Genomic DNA, 19,921 nt, shown 5'->3' with positions numbered 1-19,921 from the left:
TACGGATGAATGATATTCTGAAGGAACATTATGTATTGGCTATGATATCTGTGTCCGGCGTTTCGTGAACACTGAATAGTCTGTTGGTTTTCAATGCACAATAGGAGTTACATGCAGTGGCTTAGGAGAATAATTATGATATAATGACCATAAGTAGACCAGACAAAGGCAGAGGCGTGATACTGTGGTGATAGTTTCATGCATACCGTCAACATCAAACTTCACATAATCGCCCCTTGACTGTTTGCGAGGCAGCAGGCTATGATTTGGTACGGGAACTTCATCGAATGTGTTCAATCATCTACCAAAATTATTCAAAATATATTTTGGTGTTATATATATAAGAGCCTACTAGACTTGTGTTTCTTAATTTCAAAAGCTAAAGTCTATTTCGTTACCCGTTGAGCTTGCTTAGTTGATCCCCCAGCTCGAGTTGACGGGTAGCCACTTTGTTTTACTCCTCCTTTAGAACCCTGTACTTGTGTAAAGATACGTGGCCAGGTGGCGCAAGGACACAGCCTAACAAACAGTTAGGTGTTGTGTTACAATTACGATTTGTGTTTCACTTGCCAATGCTTAGCCTCCACATACATCATAGGCTTGATTGTGCAGGCGAAGCGGTATTAAGCATCCAATGAAGGGCGTAATATCACAGCCTGATCGGTGTCGAGAGTGCATAATTGGTTTGGAGGAGTGCATAGATCCACCTAGACACCCCTTAGACCCCACTGCGGTAAGACTGGCTTACATTATAGCGAATGAAAAATGATTATGAAAATTTGAACTGCACGGAGTTAAAAATAGTGAGAGATAGAAGTATGGATGGTAATTTTGTATTAAATCAGGCTCTCGCACTTCTGGCTTCGGGTTCCATTCATCTGTCCTCTACCTCGCGAGTCGAGACCGGAGGTAAAAGGCTTGCAATGGCTACTCCAACGAGACCATTATTACTCAGTTGTGACACGGACGTCGATGCGCAGCAACATTTATCAAAGCAGTCCTTTTCGCAGAAAGTTTCAACTTGGAGAGGGATATTCGGTTACCTACCATCAGACGAAACATCAGTAACCAAGGCATTCAAAGACGCCTTTTATGATCTGAACTTCTTTGTGAAATCCCCTAGAACCGATCGGCCGTTCGAATTGAGTCTCATCCGACAGATTGTTTGGGTCGGTTGCTGGAACTTTTCTGTCCTCGGCTTGCTCATCTATTTATGTCTGTTACCACTCGGGCTCAGCGATGATGAAAGCCCCTGCCAGCCAGATGGAGAGTTTCGGTTCGGTGGGATTGATCGGCCTGGTAGGTTCGATTGGTGGGCACCAAGGGGATTCTTTCAGATCACCGTTAGCTGGGGTCGCCTGAGTTTTGGAACCGCAAAGCTCGTGGACGTTATCTGGGACTTGGTGGGTGTCCGCATCGAAGACTACTCTAATGCTTTTAATATTAACGTGAAACTATAGGTTATAGGTCGGGGGGGGGGCCAAACACTCATGACTCTTGTATCGTGGCGAGTGTTTGTCGAATATCTCCAACTCTCTCTTCTTACAAAACCGGCGGCATATAGCACAGTGTGGCTTATCAGGTTCCAGAAAGACAACTCAGCGTTCGCAACATGGAAACTGGCCACTGGCTTCGCCAATTGGACTCGCATCCAAAAAGGTCATGTGCTTCATGATTTGGACGGCATTGCTCATTCTTGCTTTCCCGACGTTTGCCAGTTCAATGACAGGATATACGCCGTACAACAAGGCTTATGTTAACAGCAGAAGTGGAAAGCTTATTCAGTTTCCGGCAATCGCCCCTATCGCTTATGTGATACGAGATGGGGATAGAGTGGATTCCCTCCACAGGGATTATCCCGTGTTATGGAAAGGCAGTAAGACGACTCACGAAGCACATAAGAGACTACATGAACTCACGAGTTCTTCAGACTCAACAATAACTTCAAGATCTTCTACAGAGCTCTATGAAACGTGTGATGAGCCTCAAGACCTCTCTAACGTACAAGCTGACTGTCAGCTGCAGAAAGATGTCTCAGAATGTATGTGTCCTGAAGCCTGTTTGTACATGGTATTACAAGGCATTAAATATTGACTACTCGCTAGACATTCAATCTTATGGATTTGAGGGAATGGGTAGTCAGAAAACCAAGCACGGCCAGAAAACCCATTTTCGTCATAAGACACTGAATTGGCCTCCCCTCAATGTCAAGGCGTTCTATCTTCCTACCACGTTTTATTGGTACTGGACGGCTAACCATACCGACTCGATATCTCCAGCACCTCTTAATCCTTACCCAGACATTACGGCATTGACGTTTCTTGTTGAGGATGAGATATACAATGTGAAGGACGTCCAAGCTCAAGGAATATGTCAACCAATAAAGAATGGAGTATGTTCATAACATTATGAATTTAGAATCACGCCAAAAGCTGACACGTATAGGAATCTGTCGAATATCAATGGGGATTTTCATTTCTTCAGTTATTTGTCATGGCTATTCTTCTCCATTCGTGGAGTATTGGCCTTGTCGTGCTATGGGCGACCGCACACTTGACGCTACAACAAAATGATATTGCAACAGTGCCTGAAAGCTGGAAGAGTCTTATCAAGATGACGGACCAAATCAAGGAACAATTGAAGTCTGCTGGAATTATTTGGGAAAATTTCACTGATAAAGAGCTGCAAGACGAGATTCAGCTACTTCTCACAGGGGGACAAGCTCCTACATCGTCGGAGGAATCTGATCCAGAGAAACCCCTACCTCGAGGACATTTCAGTGTATGGCGATGGATGTGGAGGCACAAGTTGCGTCTTATAGAAGGCATGTACTTCGTGGCTTTCATTTCCCTGGAAAACACTCTTCGTTCTGTTGGACTATACTACCACTTCGACAAAGGGACTTTCTGCGTGGCGGTCGTTTTGTACGCCATCGCAAGCATGATCATCGCCTGTGCCCTGGGAGCGACATATCAGCAGAGACTATGGACTTTATTAGCAGCCATTTTTTCAAGTTTCCCCTTCTTACTGTACGACGCCAAAGATCGCGATCTTGTCTTACCGGGGTTCTGCCTGGGAGCATTCCTCGCCTTCTTTCTTGGTTCCTCAAGGGGGAGTCGCGCTGTCTTGTTTGTGGTTCCTGTTCTTTGTAATTATTTTGCTGTTCTTGGCTTCTTCATCTCTGTTGTGAGAAGTCGGCAGCCTGACTATGACCGTTATCTCGAGCAATAGAGCCAGGAGATTTGGGGGCAGCATGGTTTAGTATTGAGCTTTTCGAAAGTCATTTACCGCCTCAAGATATCCTTACTAGCCTCTGGTCCTTCTGAAGCTTGAACCGCGTAAAAGATGCGGGAATAAGCCTCTGAACACGCCGTTTCTTCAAACGTTGAGCTTCTATTGGCTTAGTCGGCGGTTTGTCAAAAGTCAAGTGCGTCACTATCTGCACCTAAATCCAACGCTCATAGACTATCATGGTTGTTCGTTGGTTGGTTTGCTGCTTACTCATCTATCATCACCTCGCATCGAGTTCTGGGCCTAACATCGTGGTATTGTGCTGTCTAGGGAGGTTGCTAGCGGGACAAGGGTCTATAATCTGACAAACACAGAGGTTTTGTTAAGAGGTGCATGAGGCGCAGCATGTGATTTCTATCTTTGCCTTTCCCCTCTTGAAATATTTTCTCGATCATTTTGAGCCTTAAGTGTTCATCATGGTACTTGGCCTTTTACCAGCGTCTCTTGCGGCTATCGCGTTTGCGGGCAGTGGGCTGTGTAGTTCTGACTTTATTACACCTGAATTATCGAAGGACCCTTGGTCTGAGAATCAAGTGTATGGAATCAAGGACGAGATTGAAATAAAATGGAAAACGGACCATGAAGGCTGCAATCTCTTTCTGTGGCAAGACTATCCGAAATTGGCTGTGGAATGGTACAGCAAATTGTTAGGTGAATATGACCGACATCTCTCTGATTTCCAAAAGGCTAATAAGAGGCAGAAAATACAACTGAGAATTCTCACGTTTGGAACGCAAGTTCTAGTAGTTCCTCTCCAGGCTCCGAAGATACTGTCTTTCACTTTGCTCTATACTCTTCAGACAAGGATATCCCACTCGCGAATTCCGGATCCTTTAACATCTCAGGAACGAATTCCAAAAAGCTAGAGGCATCGTCTGCCTCAAACTCAACACAAGTTTCTACAGCGTCTCAAGCATCAGAAACCTCGACGAGTTCCACAGAGACGACTCATCATTCAGTGGCCAACCCAGAAAGCAATCCAGGTTTATCCACGGCGGCATTGGTGGGAGTTTCAGTCGGTGTCACAGTAGCGGGCCTTTTGATTTCCGGGGGCGTGGGCTTATGTTTATGGAGACGCTTCACGCGTAGACGAACAACGGAACGAGTAGATGGCATTGAGAAGTCCGATTTTGAAAAGTCTGAGCTGGGCAACACGCAAATATTGCAAATAGGAAGTTCAGAGCTTGATAGTACAAGGGATGCAGCTGAACTTTGGGATACGCAAAAGCCGGGAGAGCTTGGGGATGAGAACAAGATACAAACGATATATGGACTTCATGAGGCTCCGTAGAAAGAGTAACTTGAGATGAAATTGAACAAATTCGATGCTAGATACTTCATATGGCATTTCTGAGGTGGTGAGGCTTCATATATCAATGAATCAAATCATCTGCACGAAGCATTGCCACCAATATTCTACCACATTTCTTCTCAAAATCACAAAACTATCTTAGAGATATCTCAAATACGAAATGACTTAGTGGCAGCATCCTATAGTCCGCATGGTACATTATCCGATACCTCTCGGCGGTAGATGCGCCGAACTCCCTCCACTTTCCCGACCAAGGGTGCTCTAAATCAAGCCTCAGACTCTTCCTCCTCCACGAATCCGAAAAACATCCCAGCTAATGCGGGGAGATCTACCAATCGTCCGGGGCCCCAGATGCACCATGAGCTTAAATAGTATCGTGTCGGTTGAACCACGGCACTGAGCCAGAAGATTAAACATGATACTCTCCCTATGAGTAACTCCTAATACCGGGCTTGATCGCAGGTGTTTACACTCGGCATCAATGAACTTCTCAAGAATGTCGAACATTGAACGAACTATGAGCCAGGCTGACTCCATTGGAGTTGACCACAAGGAGACTATCCTAGCTGTCGAGGCTTGTGGCTGAGAGCTTATTCCGGCAGAGAGAACCTAGGTTCGCCAATTGCGGTGCGTTCCTTTTTGGATACGATGTTCTCGTTCAAGGAGCCATCAATGCCCTCCCTATGTTCTCGTAAGTCACAAACCTCCGAACCAGTATCTGATACAGGCTGACCAGGGAGAATCACCTTTGGTTCACCTTTCGGTGAGACTTTCATCCTTCCAGCTCTATGGCAAGGTCTCCGGCAAGCCTTTAGTGCAATGGGAATCATGGCTGGTGCAGCAAGCAACGGCTTTCTTCAGGATCGATTTGTCGAAAGATCATGTTTGGAGTAGGAGGTGTCATCTCGGCTGTTGGTGAGTCGAGACAAGAAGATTTGAACTCAATCCGATCTAACTTGAATTTCTCTAGTAACGGCAATTACTTTTGTGTCCGGCAACCCTGAGACTGTCGAGCAAAGACGCGGTGTTCTCTTGGTTGGAAAGTTCTTCATCGGTCTGGCTATGGGTATCAGCATGTCGACATGCCAAACATATGTATCTGAGATTTCACCGCCCAAGCTTCGAACTATACTTCCCCGCTTTTACCCCTTTATGATCGTGAGTACTACTATCTACCGACACACCGATGATACCAATGATACGACACTAGACTATTGGCCAGATGATTGCCAATTAAGGCTGTGTTCAAGGAGGTCGCTACGATGACGCACTGGGCCTTCAAGATCCCCTTGGCGTCTCAGTGGGCATTATCCGCCTACTCCGTCATCGCAGCCCTAGTCGTCCCCGAAAACCCGGTCTACCTCACCGGCAAGAACAAGATCGGCCAAGCTAGAAAGGCTCTGACTTCTCTCGGCTGTGATAACATTGACGAACGAATCGCCATCATCGAAGCTACAATCCAACAAGAGCAGAGATTAAATACCGAGCAGCCTTCATTTTCAGAGTGCTTTAAGGGCACCAACCTGCGACGGACTCATATCGTTGCTCTTCTCAACACTCTTCAGCAGTTTATGGGAATAACATTGGTCTCAAACTCTACCTACTTCTTCATCATGGCTGGCATGACCCCGACCTTTTCTCTTACACTGAATCAAACTGGCGTTGGTTTGAGTATGACGTGCACTCTTTTCTCTTGGGTTATCATGTCCAAGGTCGGCCGAAGATTTGCTATTCTTGCAAGCTTCGCTGTCGCTGGAACCATTTTCATTGGAATGGGTGTTGCTGGCTTCTGACCCCAGAACCAGACAGCCCTTTTTGTGGATGACTCTAAGCTGACTTGGATCCCAGGACTGGCTTGACCTGGTGCTCCTCCAGACGCTCCTCAGAAGTCGCGACTGACATGATGCTCGTCGCAAATGCATTTCTGATACACTCTTACGATATAAGGGTTCAAATCGCGGAGATCCTCGACAATGAGGACACCTCTGTCTACAAAGCGAAAGCAGCAACTGCCCGACAACAATACGCCAAGCAGTACATCGCAGAGACCGGCCGCTTGACTTCAGATTCACAGACAGCTTACGCTCTAGCCATTTGCTTCAACTTACTCGCTGAACCTTCTCAGCTGATATGGGCAGGCGACCGACTCGCTGAGATTGTACGAGCCAATGAGTACTGCGTCGGTACGGGTTTCGCAGAACCCCATTTGTCTGTGAAGCTTTGGCAAAGACGAATCATATGGACGTCGCGTATGGTATGCTTCTAAACAAGAAGTGCCCTTCCTGGCTCTACCCAGTGACTATGGGCGCGACAACGATTTGGGAGCGTTGGGATAGTATGCTACCCGATGGATCGATCAATCCAGGAGACATGACCAGTTTCAATCACTATGCCTACGGTGCAATAGCTAAATTCATGGTGGAGCGCGTCGCAGGTCTGAAGCAATTGGAACCTGCTTGGACGAGATGTCGTGTAGATCCTTGCGTTGGTGGTGGTATCACAGCTGCGAAGACGTCACATTTGACACCGCATGGGAGAGTCTCGGTCTCTTGGAAGGTGGCCGATGAAGGAGAGGTACAAATGAACGTTTTCGTACCGCCATTTACGGAAATGGAGGTCGTATTCGGGAATGGCGACTCTGTCGTTCAAGTCGTGGGACACGGAGAATGGTCTTTCAAGCGGCATTTGTAGTACCAGATTCATCGAAAATGACATTCAAAAGCCTCTCTAGTCTCCAAGCATGCATTTTATCGCATTTAATATGACTCAGTTCAAGCCAATTCATTGCCGACATTGCAGGGCCCTGATATGATCTGTCGTGAGGGGTTTCCGAAGGATCATCTTGGCAGCACGGAAACATACCTCCAAGCCAACTGATTCGATGCATGATCACGTAAATCTTGGTTTATAACAGAAATAACGCACTTCTATTTCCAACAAGCAACGTGAAATACCTTGGCCTTCCGACTGAAACTTAGCTTATAGCAATGAGAAACAGCTTTCCATCTGAGGTCAGCTTCTCTTCCAACCATTTTCTTCGACCTCGGGACCATTTGCATCATGACCTCATCACCTCAAGTAGACGCAATTGAGCCTGCGCCAATTCATTCTTATCAGCAAACTCCCGATCATGTCGAGAAAACGACGGATACCGCCTCTATTGCTGGCTCGTTAGACCAACCAGTTGGTCCTGACATCGAAAGCAACAGCGGAACTATAGAGCTCCAAGATCAATCACAGCGTCTACCATTCTTCCGACTCATTCTTGCCTACATCTGTCTATGTTTCTGCTATTTCATCTCTTACCTAGACATGAACTCTGTCGCGACATCATTGCCCACCATTTCTGAGGCATTGGATGCTGGCCCGACTGTTACTTGGGTCGGAACGTCATACCTTCTCGGCCAGCTCTCATTTCAGCCACTTTATGGCAGAATATCCGATATCACCGGACGGAAGCCTGTCTTACTATTCTCAGTGGGCTGTATCGTAATGGGTGGTCTTCTCTGTGGCTTCGCTCGCACGCCAGTTTGGCTGTATGTCTGTCGCACAATCAGTGGCATTGGTGGGGGTGGCATTAGCTCTTCCGTGGCTATCATCGTCAGTGATCTCGTTAGTCTAAGATCACGAGGGAAGTATCAAGGGTTTATTAGCCTTGCAATTGGGATCGGAGCTGCTTCTGGTCCATTTGTGGCCGCTGGGCTAATCCAACGGACCACTGACGGATGGCGATGGGTCTTCTGGGTCCCATCGATAATGGGAGCCGTATGTTTTGTGCTTCTTCTCCTACTCTTACCTCTGAAACCCGTTTCAGGAAGCTTCAAAGAAAAGGCTCGTAAGATTGACTGGATGGGTGTTATGGCATCAATTGCTGGTATCGTGTTGACGGTTGTGAGTATTCCGGGTATCACAATAGTTGTACCTTATTGACAGCCGACACAGATGGCCATCAACTCTGGAGGCAGCATGTGGACCTGGAAGAATGTCAAGACTATCTCCATCCTCACCATCGGCGTCATCATGCTGCTGGTTTTCATCATTATCGAGGCTTTCTTTGCCCGAATCCCCATCATTCCGATGAGACTGTTTAAGCAAATATCCCCAGCTGTACTCATCCTCACAGGATTCTTGCACGACTTCGCTTGGCAATCTACACAGTACTTTGTTCCTCTGTACTACCAAACTGTTCGCGGCTTCACGCCTCTGAAGAGCGCCACGCTCATTGTACCGTTCCTCCTAGCGCAAGGACTTGCTGGCGCTGCTTCGGGACCCATCATGGCTCATTATGCGAGGTGAGCAGGCCCATGATTGTGAAGCACCAATAGTCTTTCTCACTAGTCTACAGATACATGCCTATATGGCGGACTGGTTTCACAATTTGGACAATCGGCGCAGGCCTCAAGCTTCTGTTCAATGAGCACACTTATGTCGCTGTCTATGTCGTGGTTCTAGCTGTTGAAGGAGCAGGGATAGGATGGGTACATCAGCCAGGTATGTCGATTGCTTTTTTTGATCCTGGACCGGCAATCAGCCCAATTGATCAACTCCAATTCAGGCCTTGTTGCTTTGCAGGCCAACTCTGTGGACGAAGATCGTGCTGTGGCAACAGGAACCCGCAACGTCTTTCGTTCCCTCGGTGGCGTTGTTGGTATCGCCGTGTCCACAGCCGCATACTATGCTACTCTCAGCAAAGCTCTTTTACAACCCAACGCGGTGCCGGAATGGCTTCGTGACCGAGTCTTGGATGGTACGTGGGCTGTTGGGGACCCCACCACTGCAGAGTTCGAGAGCGCCATCATCGATGCGCGCATGCAAGGATTCCGAGTGATCTTCATCACCACAATACCTCTCATGGCTATATGTCTTCTGGTCAGTTTCTTAGTGGATGATATCGTGTTGAAGGGTGATACCGCTCAGGTAGGCATGAGCGAAGGACGCCGGATCAGCAGCTCAATAATTACTCCCACCGTGCCTTCGGACAGTAAGAGGGATGGCTCTCGTGGGCGCGGGGTATGTAGTTAATAGTCTTTAAGAGACTGCCAGATCAAGTCTCAAAGTCTCTCGGCCTCAAATGTATCAGATATTAGTAATATATCATAGCCAATTGTCGGCGGTCCAGAGAATTTTGAAGAGAACGTGTCGCTCAACACCACCGAGCCATCATGAGAAGTGCAAATAGTCTGTCCATTTGATGTATCCTGAGCAGCCTTTCTCCGGCCTACCGGTGGTCTATTTATCAGTCAAGCGATACTGCCATGCTACCAGTAATGCTCACGTCATGCTCTTTGATTGAGTCTATCCTGTCTTCGCTTTCTCTCGCGCCTTGAAGTTACACCCGTCCAGTCGTCTGCGTAGGTGCGGAGGTCGGGAAGAGGCTTGAATCGGTCAAGCGCTGCGAGCACATCTTAACCCTTGGCACCTGAGCTTGAGTTCATTTTGATCGAGGACATAAGTCCAGTATAAACCCCGTAGTGACCTTTCACAATTGATGACAGGCAGCAGTGATATTTACTCTCTCGACCGAAACCTGAATGGTTGGGGCTGATCAGGGAAGGGCACAGGCATAAGCTTCAGTGGAAGATAAGTAAATTTTAGCGCCATTGCAGTGGAGTTATTAGTAATGGCGTCACCGTCCACTAAAACCGTGGGTTTATGTCCATTCTCTAAGGAACCTCCAAGTTATAAGTTACGATTGTTATTTTGACTACCAAAGAACTATGGAATATGTCTAGTGACCAACCAAAGCCTGATGAGTAGCACCATACCTATTGCCCTGGGGCTTAGCCGAATCAATAATCCTCCTCATCTCGGCCTTTTCTTCCTCAGTCAGGTCAACATCCCTCGATGCCCAGTTCTCCTCCAAACGGTGCGCCTTGGTTGTGCCAGGGATAGCAATCATTCCCAGGGACGCAACCCAAGCAAGCGCGATTTGCGTCAAAGTGCATCCCTTCCGAACAGCGAGTTTCTTGATTTCCTCTACGATAGCCTTATTCTTATAGAAGTTTTCTCCTTGAAACTTGGGGACTGATTGACATGTTAGTAAACAGTATCGACATGCAACTGCAGTAGGACGCCGCGGTGGTGAAACGTACCTGTTCGTCGAAAGTCGTCGGGTGCGAAATCATCGGGGCTCTTGTAAGGAAAGTCATCGACGAGCCAGCCGTGACCAAGTGGGCTGTAGGCGACGTAGGTAATTCCGAGCTCTTTCGCTGTATCGATGAGACCATCGGTCTCGTGCAGTGTCTCAAAAGCCGAGTATTCAGCTTGGACAGCATCTATCTTTGCGACTGATACTTGTCAGTCGAGTTCAATGGGTATATCGATAAATTTACTGGAATTTGCCTTGCGCAAGGTTTTGGCGGAACATTCAGATAGGCCAATGTACTTTGTCTTTCCTTGCTTTCGGATCTCATCAAGTGCAGGAATGGACTCCTCGAGCGGAGTGTCTAGAATTCAGAGGTCAGATTAATCTTTCTTGTAGAAGCTTATGCTAAGGGAGCACATACTAGGATCAATTCGATGCAGGTAGTACAGGTCAGGGGCAAATCCAAGTCTCTCGATGGTCCCTTCGATATACTCCTTGATGTGAGATGCGGAATTGGTCACTCCGCCCTTACCAAACACATCGAAACCACACTTTGAAGCGACTATAATGTACAGATCAAGTAAGCCAAGATTAAAGTCTTTCAGAACTCGTTATCGACTTACTAAAGACCTTGTCTCGAACGTTATGTTTTCTGATAAAATCCCCGAGAAGCTTTTCGTTGACACCAGCCTGATATACTACCTGTTGGGGAAGTCAGTATATCTGTGCCATCTGATACTCCTTTGCTTGAACATACAGCTGTATCCCAGAAGGTGCAGCCTAACTCAATAGCTTTGAGCAAGACTGGTTCGGCCTCCTCGAGACTCAGGTTAGAGCCGAGACCAAAGCTCATGCCCATTGCTCCAAAGCCAGGCGATGGGACAGTTATGTCGACGAATGGAATAGTCTTGACCATTGTGAATGAAATAGTAGTGGTTTTGAAAGTGAGATATGAGGAATTGCTGTCAGAATACGGCTGTGGGCTTGTTCGAGTGATGGTTCAATGCAAAGTTCTTTGGGAGCCTTTGCTCTCTATTAATACTCATCGGACCATGATGAAGTCCCCCATCTTCAATGAGGCTACGGACTTAACAGTAAACTCCATCAGGACATAAACGAAGCAACCCACAATGACGATGTACAACCATCGAGAACCCATGGTGGGGCCTTCGGTCCTCGGAATAAGCCAGTCGCATAAGGTTTAAAGATCTGATCAAGCGGAATCTTGTTGCCTCTAAAATCCGTGGATGCGACTGGAGGATAAGCCACTTGCATTGGCGCCGCCATACAGGTCGGATCAGCTCTCGCTTGCTGAGACTTTCTGGGTCTATACGCGGATAGATATATGAAAGTTCAACCAGCGGCGGTACATGCACTCGGCTTATTGGGCTAATCCTCGGCTTGAAGCTAAAGCTATGATTCGAATCACTTGCCTCGTGAGATGGTAAAACGAAGAAGCATATAAACAGTGGCATTTACTGCCATCCAAAAGTTGTCACACAGTATTTCTCACCAACAACCATTCAGGAATAATTTATTAAATTCATTTCTATCACTATGATGTCTGAAATGAGATATGTCCGGTAAGCATCTTACGATTCCCTCTATTCCTTGAAATGCCACCTAACCCAGCTTTCAGAGTCGGCAAGTCCGGTCTCAAAGTCTCACAGATCATCCTAGGATGCATGAGTTTCGGCGACAAAAACTGGCAACCCTGGCTTCTCAACAAAGATGAAGCTCTCCCCATCCTCAAGTATGCCTTCGACAAGGGCATCAATACCTGGGATGTAGCCGATACATACTCGAATAGAGAGTCAGAGAGGATCCTCGGCGAGATTATCAAGCACTATAATGTTCCCCGCTTCAAGTTGGTCATTTCTAAGTGCTTCCAGTTTGTCGATGAGGACAAGGGCCCTATAGATCCCGCAACTCTCACCAGTAACGATAGTCCTCGCTTCAACAGAATTGGCCTCTTTCGAAAGTGTATCCTTGACGCGGTGCACCAGAGCGTCGAACGATTGGGAACCTACATTGCAGATCCACAGGATGGATCGTGATGTTGCTCCGGAGGAGATTAAGAAAGCACCCAATGATGTAGTCGAAAGTGGAAAGGTTCGCTACATTGGTGCCAGCTCGGTATGTTGACCTCCCCCATATCACTATAGGAAAAGCTAACGGCCGAGAAGATGGCAGCCTGGGAGTTTCAAATACTCCAGAACGTCGCCCATCAAAACGGATGGCATAAGTTCATCTCCATGCAAGGTCTATATAACCTTCTCCGCCGCGAAGAAGAGAGAAATGAATTCTTACTGCAGCTACACTGGCGTCGGTCTGTTGCCCTGGCCCCCCCTTGCCGCAGGAGTTCTTGCACACTCTTGGACAGATAGAACAGATGCTCGAGAGCAGAAGTATCCCTTCCTAAGCTTTTATTCCGCGGCGAGGACCAAAATACCGATCGAGCCCTCGTTGACCGTGTTGAGGAGTTCGCTCAGAGGAAGGGTGTTGATATGGCTCAGATCGCGGAATCTTGGCTGATTGCAAAGGGATGCATGCCTATCTGCGGTTTGGAGAGTGAAGAAAGAATTGATCAAGCAGTGGGAGTACTTCAGGTTAAACTGAGCGATGAGATGAAGTATCTCGAAGACCTTTATGTTCCCAAGGTGTCATTCCCTTTCTGAATGGACATCAAGACTTCTGAATATATGGAAGTGAAGCTCTCTCCATTCATCTCTCAAAATAATATGTGAAAATTCTATCACAGTCCTCATGAACTCAATGACGTCTATTATTCGTGTACAATAGGATGCCTAAAGGTTGTATGTCGAGAGGAAAAGGAGTCGGGCCAAAGACCTGCCGCATTAAATTGATTTTTAATCATTTTCTAGCCAATTGAAAAGAAAGAAAAAAAAAAAGATCAGCCTTTGGAAGCAACTTAGATCGCATGATTAATGTTGCGAAGTGATCAGATCAAGTTTAGCTTCCGAGCTGCCAATCAAGGCTTTGCGCCTCATCTTCTTTCGTGGCTGAGCAAAAAACAGCAAGATATCGAATCGCGACATTGAAATGTTTCTTTAATAAGATGAAAAGGCCTTAGATACACTCGGTATACTCTACATCAATTATTTACTATGAGTCAAATTCTTGTTAACCAGGGATGCCGACGGGTCGACAGCTGAGGTTCTGCGCAGGCTGTCATGTAAGCGTAAGCACCTAATTATATCAACACCATAACAAGATCAGAAACTTCTCCAAGTTTACATATCATCAGCTAAACACTTTTCAATAATTCCGATTTAAGCCATGAGCGGATCAATTGAATCGCCAAAGGAAATGGAACCGGAGCAAAGACTCGCCGAGTCCACTGGAGATATTTCTCCTTTGGGCAATAGTCCACTCCCGCCACGGACACGGGCCTCGGCTCAACGACTAATACAATATGGCGAGATTTTCATATTTAACAACATGAGTTCACGCGAATTTTACCTCACAGGCCATACACACAAATCGACATCATGACAGACTTACTCGTTTCAAAGCCTCTTGAGCTACCATGCGGCCTCACGCTGCCCAACCGCCTCGTCAAGGCAGCCCTCGCTGAGGAAATGGCTGATCGCCAAAACCTCCCTACAACAGAGCAGATGGAACGCACATACGGTGCCTGGGCTGACGGAGGTTGGGGCATGATCTTGACTGGAAATGTTCAGATTGACGATCGCTACCTCGGTGGATTTTCTGATTGCTCCATCAATGGGAAGCTGCCAGAAGAAAAGGTCCTTGAGGCGTATAAGAAATTCGTTAGTGTCTGTCGAAGAAAGGGGACGCCAACGATCATGCAAATCAACCATCCCGGTCGACAGTCGCCCATTGGAGCTGGCAGCAAATCATTTTTGGCTAAGAATATCGCCCCGAGTGCTGTTCCGCTTGATATGGGGAACGACATTATTTCAAAGATCGTGACGACCTTTGTCTTTGGTTGTCCGAAGGAGATGACCCTCGAAGACATTGATGATGTTGTGAAGCGGTTCGCCAATACAGCCCGAATTGCAGCGGCAGCCGGTTTTGATGGAGTTGAGATTCACGCCGCTCACGGATATCTCCTTTCACAGTTCCTGTCTGCAAAGTCTAACAAGCGAACGGATGCATATGGAGGATCAGCGGCAGCCAGGGCAAAGATCATTGTCGATGTTGTAAAGGCGATCCGAGCAGCAACGCCAGCGAACTTTTGTGTCGGCCTTAAAATGAATTCTGCAGACCACCAGTCTCCCACTGAACTTCAAGAGTGTCTGGAGCAGATTGCTCTGATCACGGAGGTTGGTTTGGACTTTTTAGAAGTCAGTGGCGGAAGCTATGAGAACCCAACTGTAAGTCAGAAAACAGAACTTGTGAGGCCTTTCTAACATGATCAGATGTTTACCGGAACTGGTGAGAAGAAAGCCGCCAGTACAGCTGCGCGAGAGTCCTTCTTCCTCGAATTCGCCCACGAGGTTCGTGCTAAGTTTCCAAAGGTGCTTTTGATGGTCACTGGCGGATTCCGCACGCGAGCGGGTATAGAAGACGCCTTGAGTCAAGGTGCTTGCGATCTTATTGGAATTGGCAGGCCTTCGATCATCAACCCTTCTCTACCGGCGAGTATCATTTTGAACAAGGAGGTCAAGACTGAGGATGCGAAGCTCTATGCGAAGAGAATTCATACGCCTTGGATTCTGAAGCAGATTGGACCCAAGAGTGTTGGATCCGGTGTTGAAATTGTGAGTCATTCTTGAGATAATCTGGAGATAAGGCTAACACTTCTCAGACATGGTACAGGAATCAACTGCAGTCTATTGGAAAGTGAGGGCAAGATCGCGCTTTGGAGTTGTTGATTTCTCTGGATTTAGGATATCCCAAGGCCGCGCTGGACATTTTTGGTGCACAGTGACATTGTAGAATAATTACCGGTGCTTGAGCTTGATTAGAACAATAGATTTGTTGTCCCGTGATCTCCATAAGTCGGTGGTTCATGCAAAGACAGTGCATAAAGGAACGGAGAGACAGACAAGGCTGCGATTGTGCCAGTGTATCACGTGGCTATCGCAGTCAAGCTTTTCTACGGCCAATGAAAACGCAAGGCTGAGAAATAAAGATGTGGGTCTCCCGCCCCGCCCACGATCCGAGCTGTGGGACCGGGAGCAAAAAGTCAACAACACGAAATCATCGTGAGAATGACAAAACGATGAGGATATGATATTAACGGGCATGCTCCAGAGTTGAACGAGATGTGAAAAGAGTCACGTGATCTGCCGATATCCACGGCCTGTTACGTGCGTGCGGCCAAAAATTTACCTCACCAACATTTCCTGCTGCAACTGCTGTTTGCAGGTTTCATTTTCAAGTAAGCCCCACTGGCTTACCACGAACCTTCATTGACAATGGGGCTGAACTGTTTGTTGCACCAGATTCTATTGGAAATTTATCTACCTCAGGTGCGACTGGCTTACTTTCTACCACATTTTCACCGCAATATCCAGCACCGATGGCTTCCTCAATGATCTCTCAGCACCCTCACGAGTCTCCCTTCACTGCTGCTTCGCTCCGGTCAACGGTTCACGCAAACTGGCTTTTACTCGATTATGGTACTGCTGACTGGGTTTCTGAGATACACACACTTGAGTTTAGCTGAATTTGAGACAAGGCTGCCTCAAATCCGCATCTGGATCCTCATCGAAGGTCCAGATAACGCCACTATTGCTTCCATGCAACTCATGTTCCTCAACATCAGATTCCGAGTGTGAAAAGTTTTTCAAGTCAACTTGGCCATTTACCAGGATTAATAAGAGTAAAGTGGATATTGAGGGTTGCCGATGATTCAAAAATGAGGAGCATCCTCTGCCAAAAATGTTACAAAACAATGGTTAAGGGCAATGAGCGGAACATAAACCGCAAGAAAGCAATCCACGGAGCAACATCACGCTCCAACCTCTTGGTTTCGGTAAATTTTACTACCACCAACTGAAGTTCGTCGAGAAAGATCAGTTTAAAATAATTCAGTTGTTATGAGTGTTGCCACTGTGGCTGCTGGCAATCGGTTCGGCCATTGTTGGTGAGCCTGGCTCCTGTTTACTTCGATATTCGTTGGACGCACTCTCACAAGACGCATTTCTAACACCAAATTGACAACCAGAATCATGGCTTTTTTTTTTCTGTAACCTATGATTATCGCATGCACCATGTAATCACCTTCCATACAATCATCACTAGCATAAATAATGTCTGTTCATATTCCCAGTCCAGCTCGTCCAACCCCATCCCAGAACCATCAATAGCCATCCGTCTCAACTCTCAGGTGACTCCAATACTACTGAGGGTAGTCACTCGTCGTTTTTCCTTCTTTAGCGGGCATAATGACGGTGATTCTCGGGCCTGCCGCTCGCCATGAACTCAAGGGGAAGCAGGGCTGGAAAAGGCCCTCAAAGGGTAGACGAAGTCCGTGACTGTTGTTGGGGAGAGGGAAGAAAGTCTTGGCCGCAACTGAGGGCTCGGGTAGCCAGCAGCTGTTGATGTTGCGCATCCTCAATTAATGGGGGCCTGGGGATTGGACTGATCAGTCACGTACGCATATGTGAGGCTCAATGAATGCCTCACCTGTTTTTGAGAGGCAGAGCCGCGCTCATCATGGACAGTTTGACAGTTTGTCAGTTTGAGAATTGAGAGGTTCTCAGAGTTACTAGCGGAGTTGTCGATGTCAATGCAAAGGAGCCCGTAGGTCATGACCCGGGGCGTGGGCTGTCAGGTGACATGTCCCGTATGTAAAGCGTGCATGGTCTGCGAATTGTTAGCCAACCCGGTGTCTCCAGTCCTTTCAGGTAAATTAAATCACCTACCACGGGTTTTTGGTGTTTCCTCGGCGAGGGCAAGGTGGCCGCCACAGCTCCCGGGAAAGCTATCAAAGGAGAGGCGAAGCCAAAACACCAATTCGCTCTCCAAAAAAAAAAGAAAAAGAGAAAAAAAAAAAGAGAAAAAAAAACGTGGGCGCCAAAAAGAAGGGCACCGTCTGAGACGGGACGGCGAGAGTGCTTAGCTATTGGGGACGGTTGAGGAGGAGGAGGGAGTCTCCTCGACGGGTCGGCCAAGTTCCAGGCCCAACTGGCTCCCCTTTATCGGGGGAGCCTTTCTGCGCCGCGTCTACGTCGGCTTGGGTCGCTGTCCCTCCTGGAAGGCCTGCCCCCTGGGAATCAGGTACCGTTCCAGGAGGGCGGGCGCACGTTGGGGTCCATGATGTTGTTGATGGTGATGTTGGTGATGGTTACATTTTGAGCATCACAGAATGAGAATGGAAGTTATGGCGCGGCCCAATGCAGTACCCACTTTTCATGAAGGGAGTGGGTGATTCACAGAGGTTGAATTGGGGGCTTAAGGCACCGCGACCATCAGATCTGCGATGTACGTCAATAGGCAAAAATACGAGTGGCATTGAACAAAGATCATTACATCGTACAGTCTCTATGATGAGCAACAGCCAATCTACCTCATCTTCAAAGCAATATCCAACCCCAACGGCTTCCTCAAGAACCCCTCCCGCGTCTCCATAACCTCCTGCTTCAACTCAGGCGTGTATCTCCTCGCCCACGTCGCCGCGATCAACTTCATCTCCATCTCCGCAACATTCCTCCCCACACACGCTCTCGGCCCGTGACTAAACGGATTGAACGCAGTCTTTTGCAGCTCATTAAGACTATCCCAGCGCTCCGGCTTAAAGTCGTCTGCGTCAGGACCCCAGATCTCCTTTGAGTGATGCAGCGTGTACGTCGGCACGCTGAGCACGCTGCCGGGCGGGAAATAATGGCCCTTGATCGTGACGCCGGGGGAGTTGTCGGGGATTTGGCGCGGGAGCCCGATGCCGGATGTTGAATGGTAGCGGAGGGTTTCGCTGATTACGTTGTTGAGGTACGTTAGGTCGCGGACCATCTCGTATGTAGGGACTGAGACATCAGCGGGGATCGCCTCGTCAAGCTCGGCCTGCAGTTTCTCGAGAACGCCGGGTGTTCGTGTGACGTGATAGAGTAAAGCGCATGATGAATTGGACGTGGTGTCACTGCCAGCGATGAGCTGCGTCAAGGCTTCGGCTGTCAATTCTTCGCGACCCAGCGGCTCACCCTTCTCATCTCTGCCTTCCATGAGACGCGCGAGGAGATCCTTTCGCTCAACGGATGGCGGGTTATCCAATCTAGCCTTTACACGCGCGATCGCAATTCCAGCGAGGTTCTTGACTGCGTTGAGGCCGTTGCTGAAAAACGGGTCGGGCAACCATTGCGCATACGGCTTCAATTGCGGCCAGCATCCCAACGTCGCGCTGACTTCACCTCTTCTGTTCAGGATCTCAATCGCGGAGGCATAGATAGGCGGGCTGTCAGGCGTCGCTCGAACTTCGGCTACGTCGGCGCCATTCGCGAGCATGCCAAAGGGTACACCGAACGCGAGATCGCCGATGACATCGAATGCGAGGTAGTTGAACCACGGGAGACAATCAATAAGCGCTTGTCGCTTTCCATTTGTGTCGGTCGTCTGACCTGATGCGACAAATTTATCGAGCTGTTTGACGAAGAGTTCAAGGTTGGCGTGGATGTACGGCTCAAATTGGCTGATTGACTTGGCCGAGAAGACGTGAGAGATGAGCTTGCGCTTTCGTGTATGCTCAGCGCGATCGCGTGTATTAAAAAGACCTCGTCGAATTGAGACAAATGCATCGTAGAAATCACTACCATTCATTAGTTGTGAGAAGACGTGAAGAGCAGGATACTCACGACTTCAAGAAGCCGTTTCCGTGGCCGTAGATGGTGGCGATTGCGTCAGGATCCGCGATGGAAGTGTGGTTAGGCTGGATTCGGACTACAGGACCCAATCTCTTGTGAATCTCATCCACGACGCGATATCGTTCACCACGCCTGCACACGTAGAGAAGCCACAGATTCGTGAACTGCGCTGGGAAAGGCGCCGGGATGTCTCTCAGATGGCCGTAGGTCACAAAGTATGAGTAGAGATACGTCGCGATGAGGACACCTGCGGCGATGGGGAATGACCACCAGGTGAAGAGGATATCGACAACAGCCATGACGACGATTGCGAAGCTGCTGATGGTCAGCTCTGCTCATACTACTGCCGCATACGCTCACCTTTGGTAGCTCAAGCGTGAGTATTAAGACAGCGCAACACTCGGCCGATCAATTGGAGCTGTAGAAGAGTATTTAAGCAATTGA

At 47.9% G+C, this 19,921-nt stretch overlaps 7 protein-coding genes across 7 annotated transcripts; 5 read left to right on the top strand and 2 right to left on the bottom strand.

Annotated features, from left to right (window-relative positions):
* Nucleotides 1-5,484: 5,484 nt before the first annotated feature.
* J7337_006092 (uncharacterized protein) lies at nt 5,485-6,396 on the top strand (the record flags this gene model as incomplete). The annotated part of the gene is made up of 3 exons (XM_044823758.1): nt 5,485-5,518; nt 5,574-5,761; nt 5,842-6,396. 3 exons carry the CDS (start codon nt 5,485-5,487, stop codon nt 6,394-6,396), a joined length of 777 nt encoding a protein of 258 aa, XP_044682249.1.
* A 110-nt stretch (nt 6,397-6,506) lies between these two features.
* Nucleotides 6,507-7,294, top strand: J7337_006091 (uncharacterized protein; the record flags this gene model as incomplete). The annotated part of the gene is made up of 2 exons (XM_044823757.1): nt 6,507-6,786; nt 6,900-7,294. The coding sequence occupies 2 exons, from the start codon at nt 6,507-6,509 to the stop codon at nt 7,292-7,294; spliced, it is 675 nt and encodes a 224-aa protein (XP_044682248.1).
* A 1,034-nt stretch (nt 7,295-8,328) lies between these two features.
* Nucleotides 8,329-9,769, top strand: J7337_006090 (uncharacterized protein; the record flags this gene model as incomplete). Its single annotated transcript, XM_044823756.1, has 6 exons — nt 8,329-8,368; nt 8,418-8,494; nt 8,537-8,895; nt 8,949-9,094; nt 9,159-9,613; nt 9,704-9,769. The coding sequence occupies 6 exons, from the start codon at nt 8,329-8,331 to the stop codon at nt 9,767-9,769; spliced, it is 1,143 nt and encodes a 380-aa protein (XP_044682247.1).
* Nucleotides 9,770-10,331: 562 nt separating this feature from the next.
* On the bottom strand, nt 10,332-11,604 carry J7337_006089 (uncharacterized protein; the record flags this gene model as incomplete). Its single annotated transcript, XM_044823755.1, has 6 exons — nt 10,332-10,627; nt 10,696-10,890; nt 10,936-11,049; nt 11,110-11,250; nt 11,312-11,390; nt 11,446-11,604. The coding sequence occupies 6 exons, from the start codon at nt 11,602-11,604 to the stop codon at nt 10,332-10,334; spliced, it is 984 nt and encodes a 327-aa protein (XP_044682246.1).
* Nucleotides 11,605-12,248: 644 nt separating this feature from the next.
* Nucleotides 12,249-13,366, top strand: J7337_006088 (uncharacterized protein; the record flags this gene model as incomplete). Its single annotated transcript, XM_044823754.1, has 4 exons — nt 12,249-12,271; nt 12,328-12,685; nt 12,726-12,824; nt 13,076-13,366. 4 exons carry the CDS (start codon nt 12,249-12,251, stop codon nt 13,364-13,366), a joined length of 771 nt encoding a protein of 256 aa, XP_044682245.1.
* An 834-nt stretch (nt 13,367-14,200) lies between these two features.
* Nucleotides 14,201-15,451, top strand: J7337_006087 (uncharacterized protein; the record flags this gene model as incomplete). Its single annotated transcript, XM_044823753.1, has 2 exons — nt 14,201-15,049; nt 15,095-15,451. 2 exons carry the CDS (start codon nt 14,201-14,203, stop codon nt 15,449-15,451), a joined length of 1,206 nt encoding a protein of 401 aa, XP_044682244.1.
* Nucleotides 15,452-18,188: 2,737 nt separating this feature from the next.
* On the bottom strand, nt 18,189-19,776 carry J7337_006086 (uncharacterized protein; the record flags this gene model as incomplete). The annotated part of the gene is made up of 2 exons (XM_044823752.1): nt 18,189-19,422; nt 19,469-19,776. 2 exons carry the CDS (start codon nt 19,774-19,776, stop codon nt 18,189-18,191), a joined length of 1,542 nt encoding a protein of 513 aa, XP_044682243.1.
* Between the last annotated feature and the right edge of the window lie 145 nt (nt 19,777-19,921).

Source organism: Fusarium musae, chromosome 4 (genome assembly GCF_019915245.1).
Source record: "Fusarium musae strain F31 chromosome 4, whole genome shotgun sequence".
Classification (NCBI taxonomy): domain Eukaryota; kingdom Fungi; phylum Ascomycota; class Sordariomycetes; order Hypocreales; family Nectriaceae; genus Fusarium; species Fusarium musae.
The sequence above is the reverse complement of the archived record's forward strand: the minus strand, read 5'-3'. Positions and strand labels throughout refer to the sequence as shown.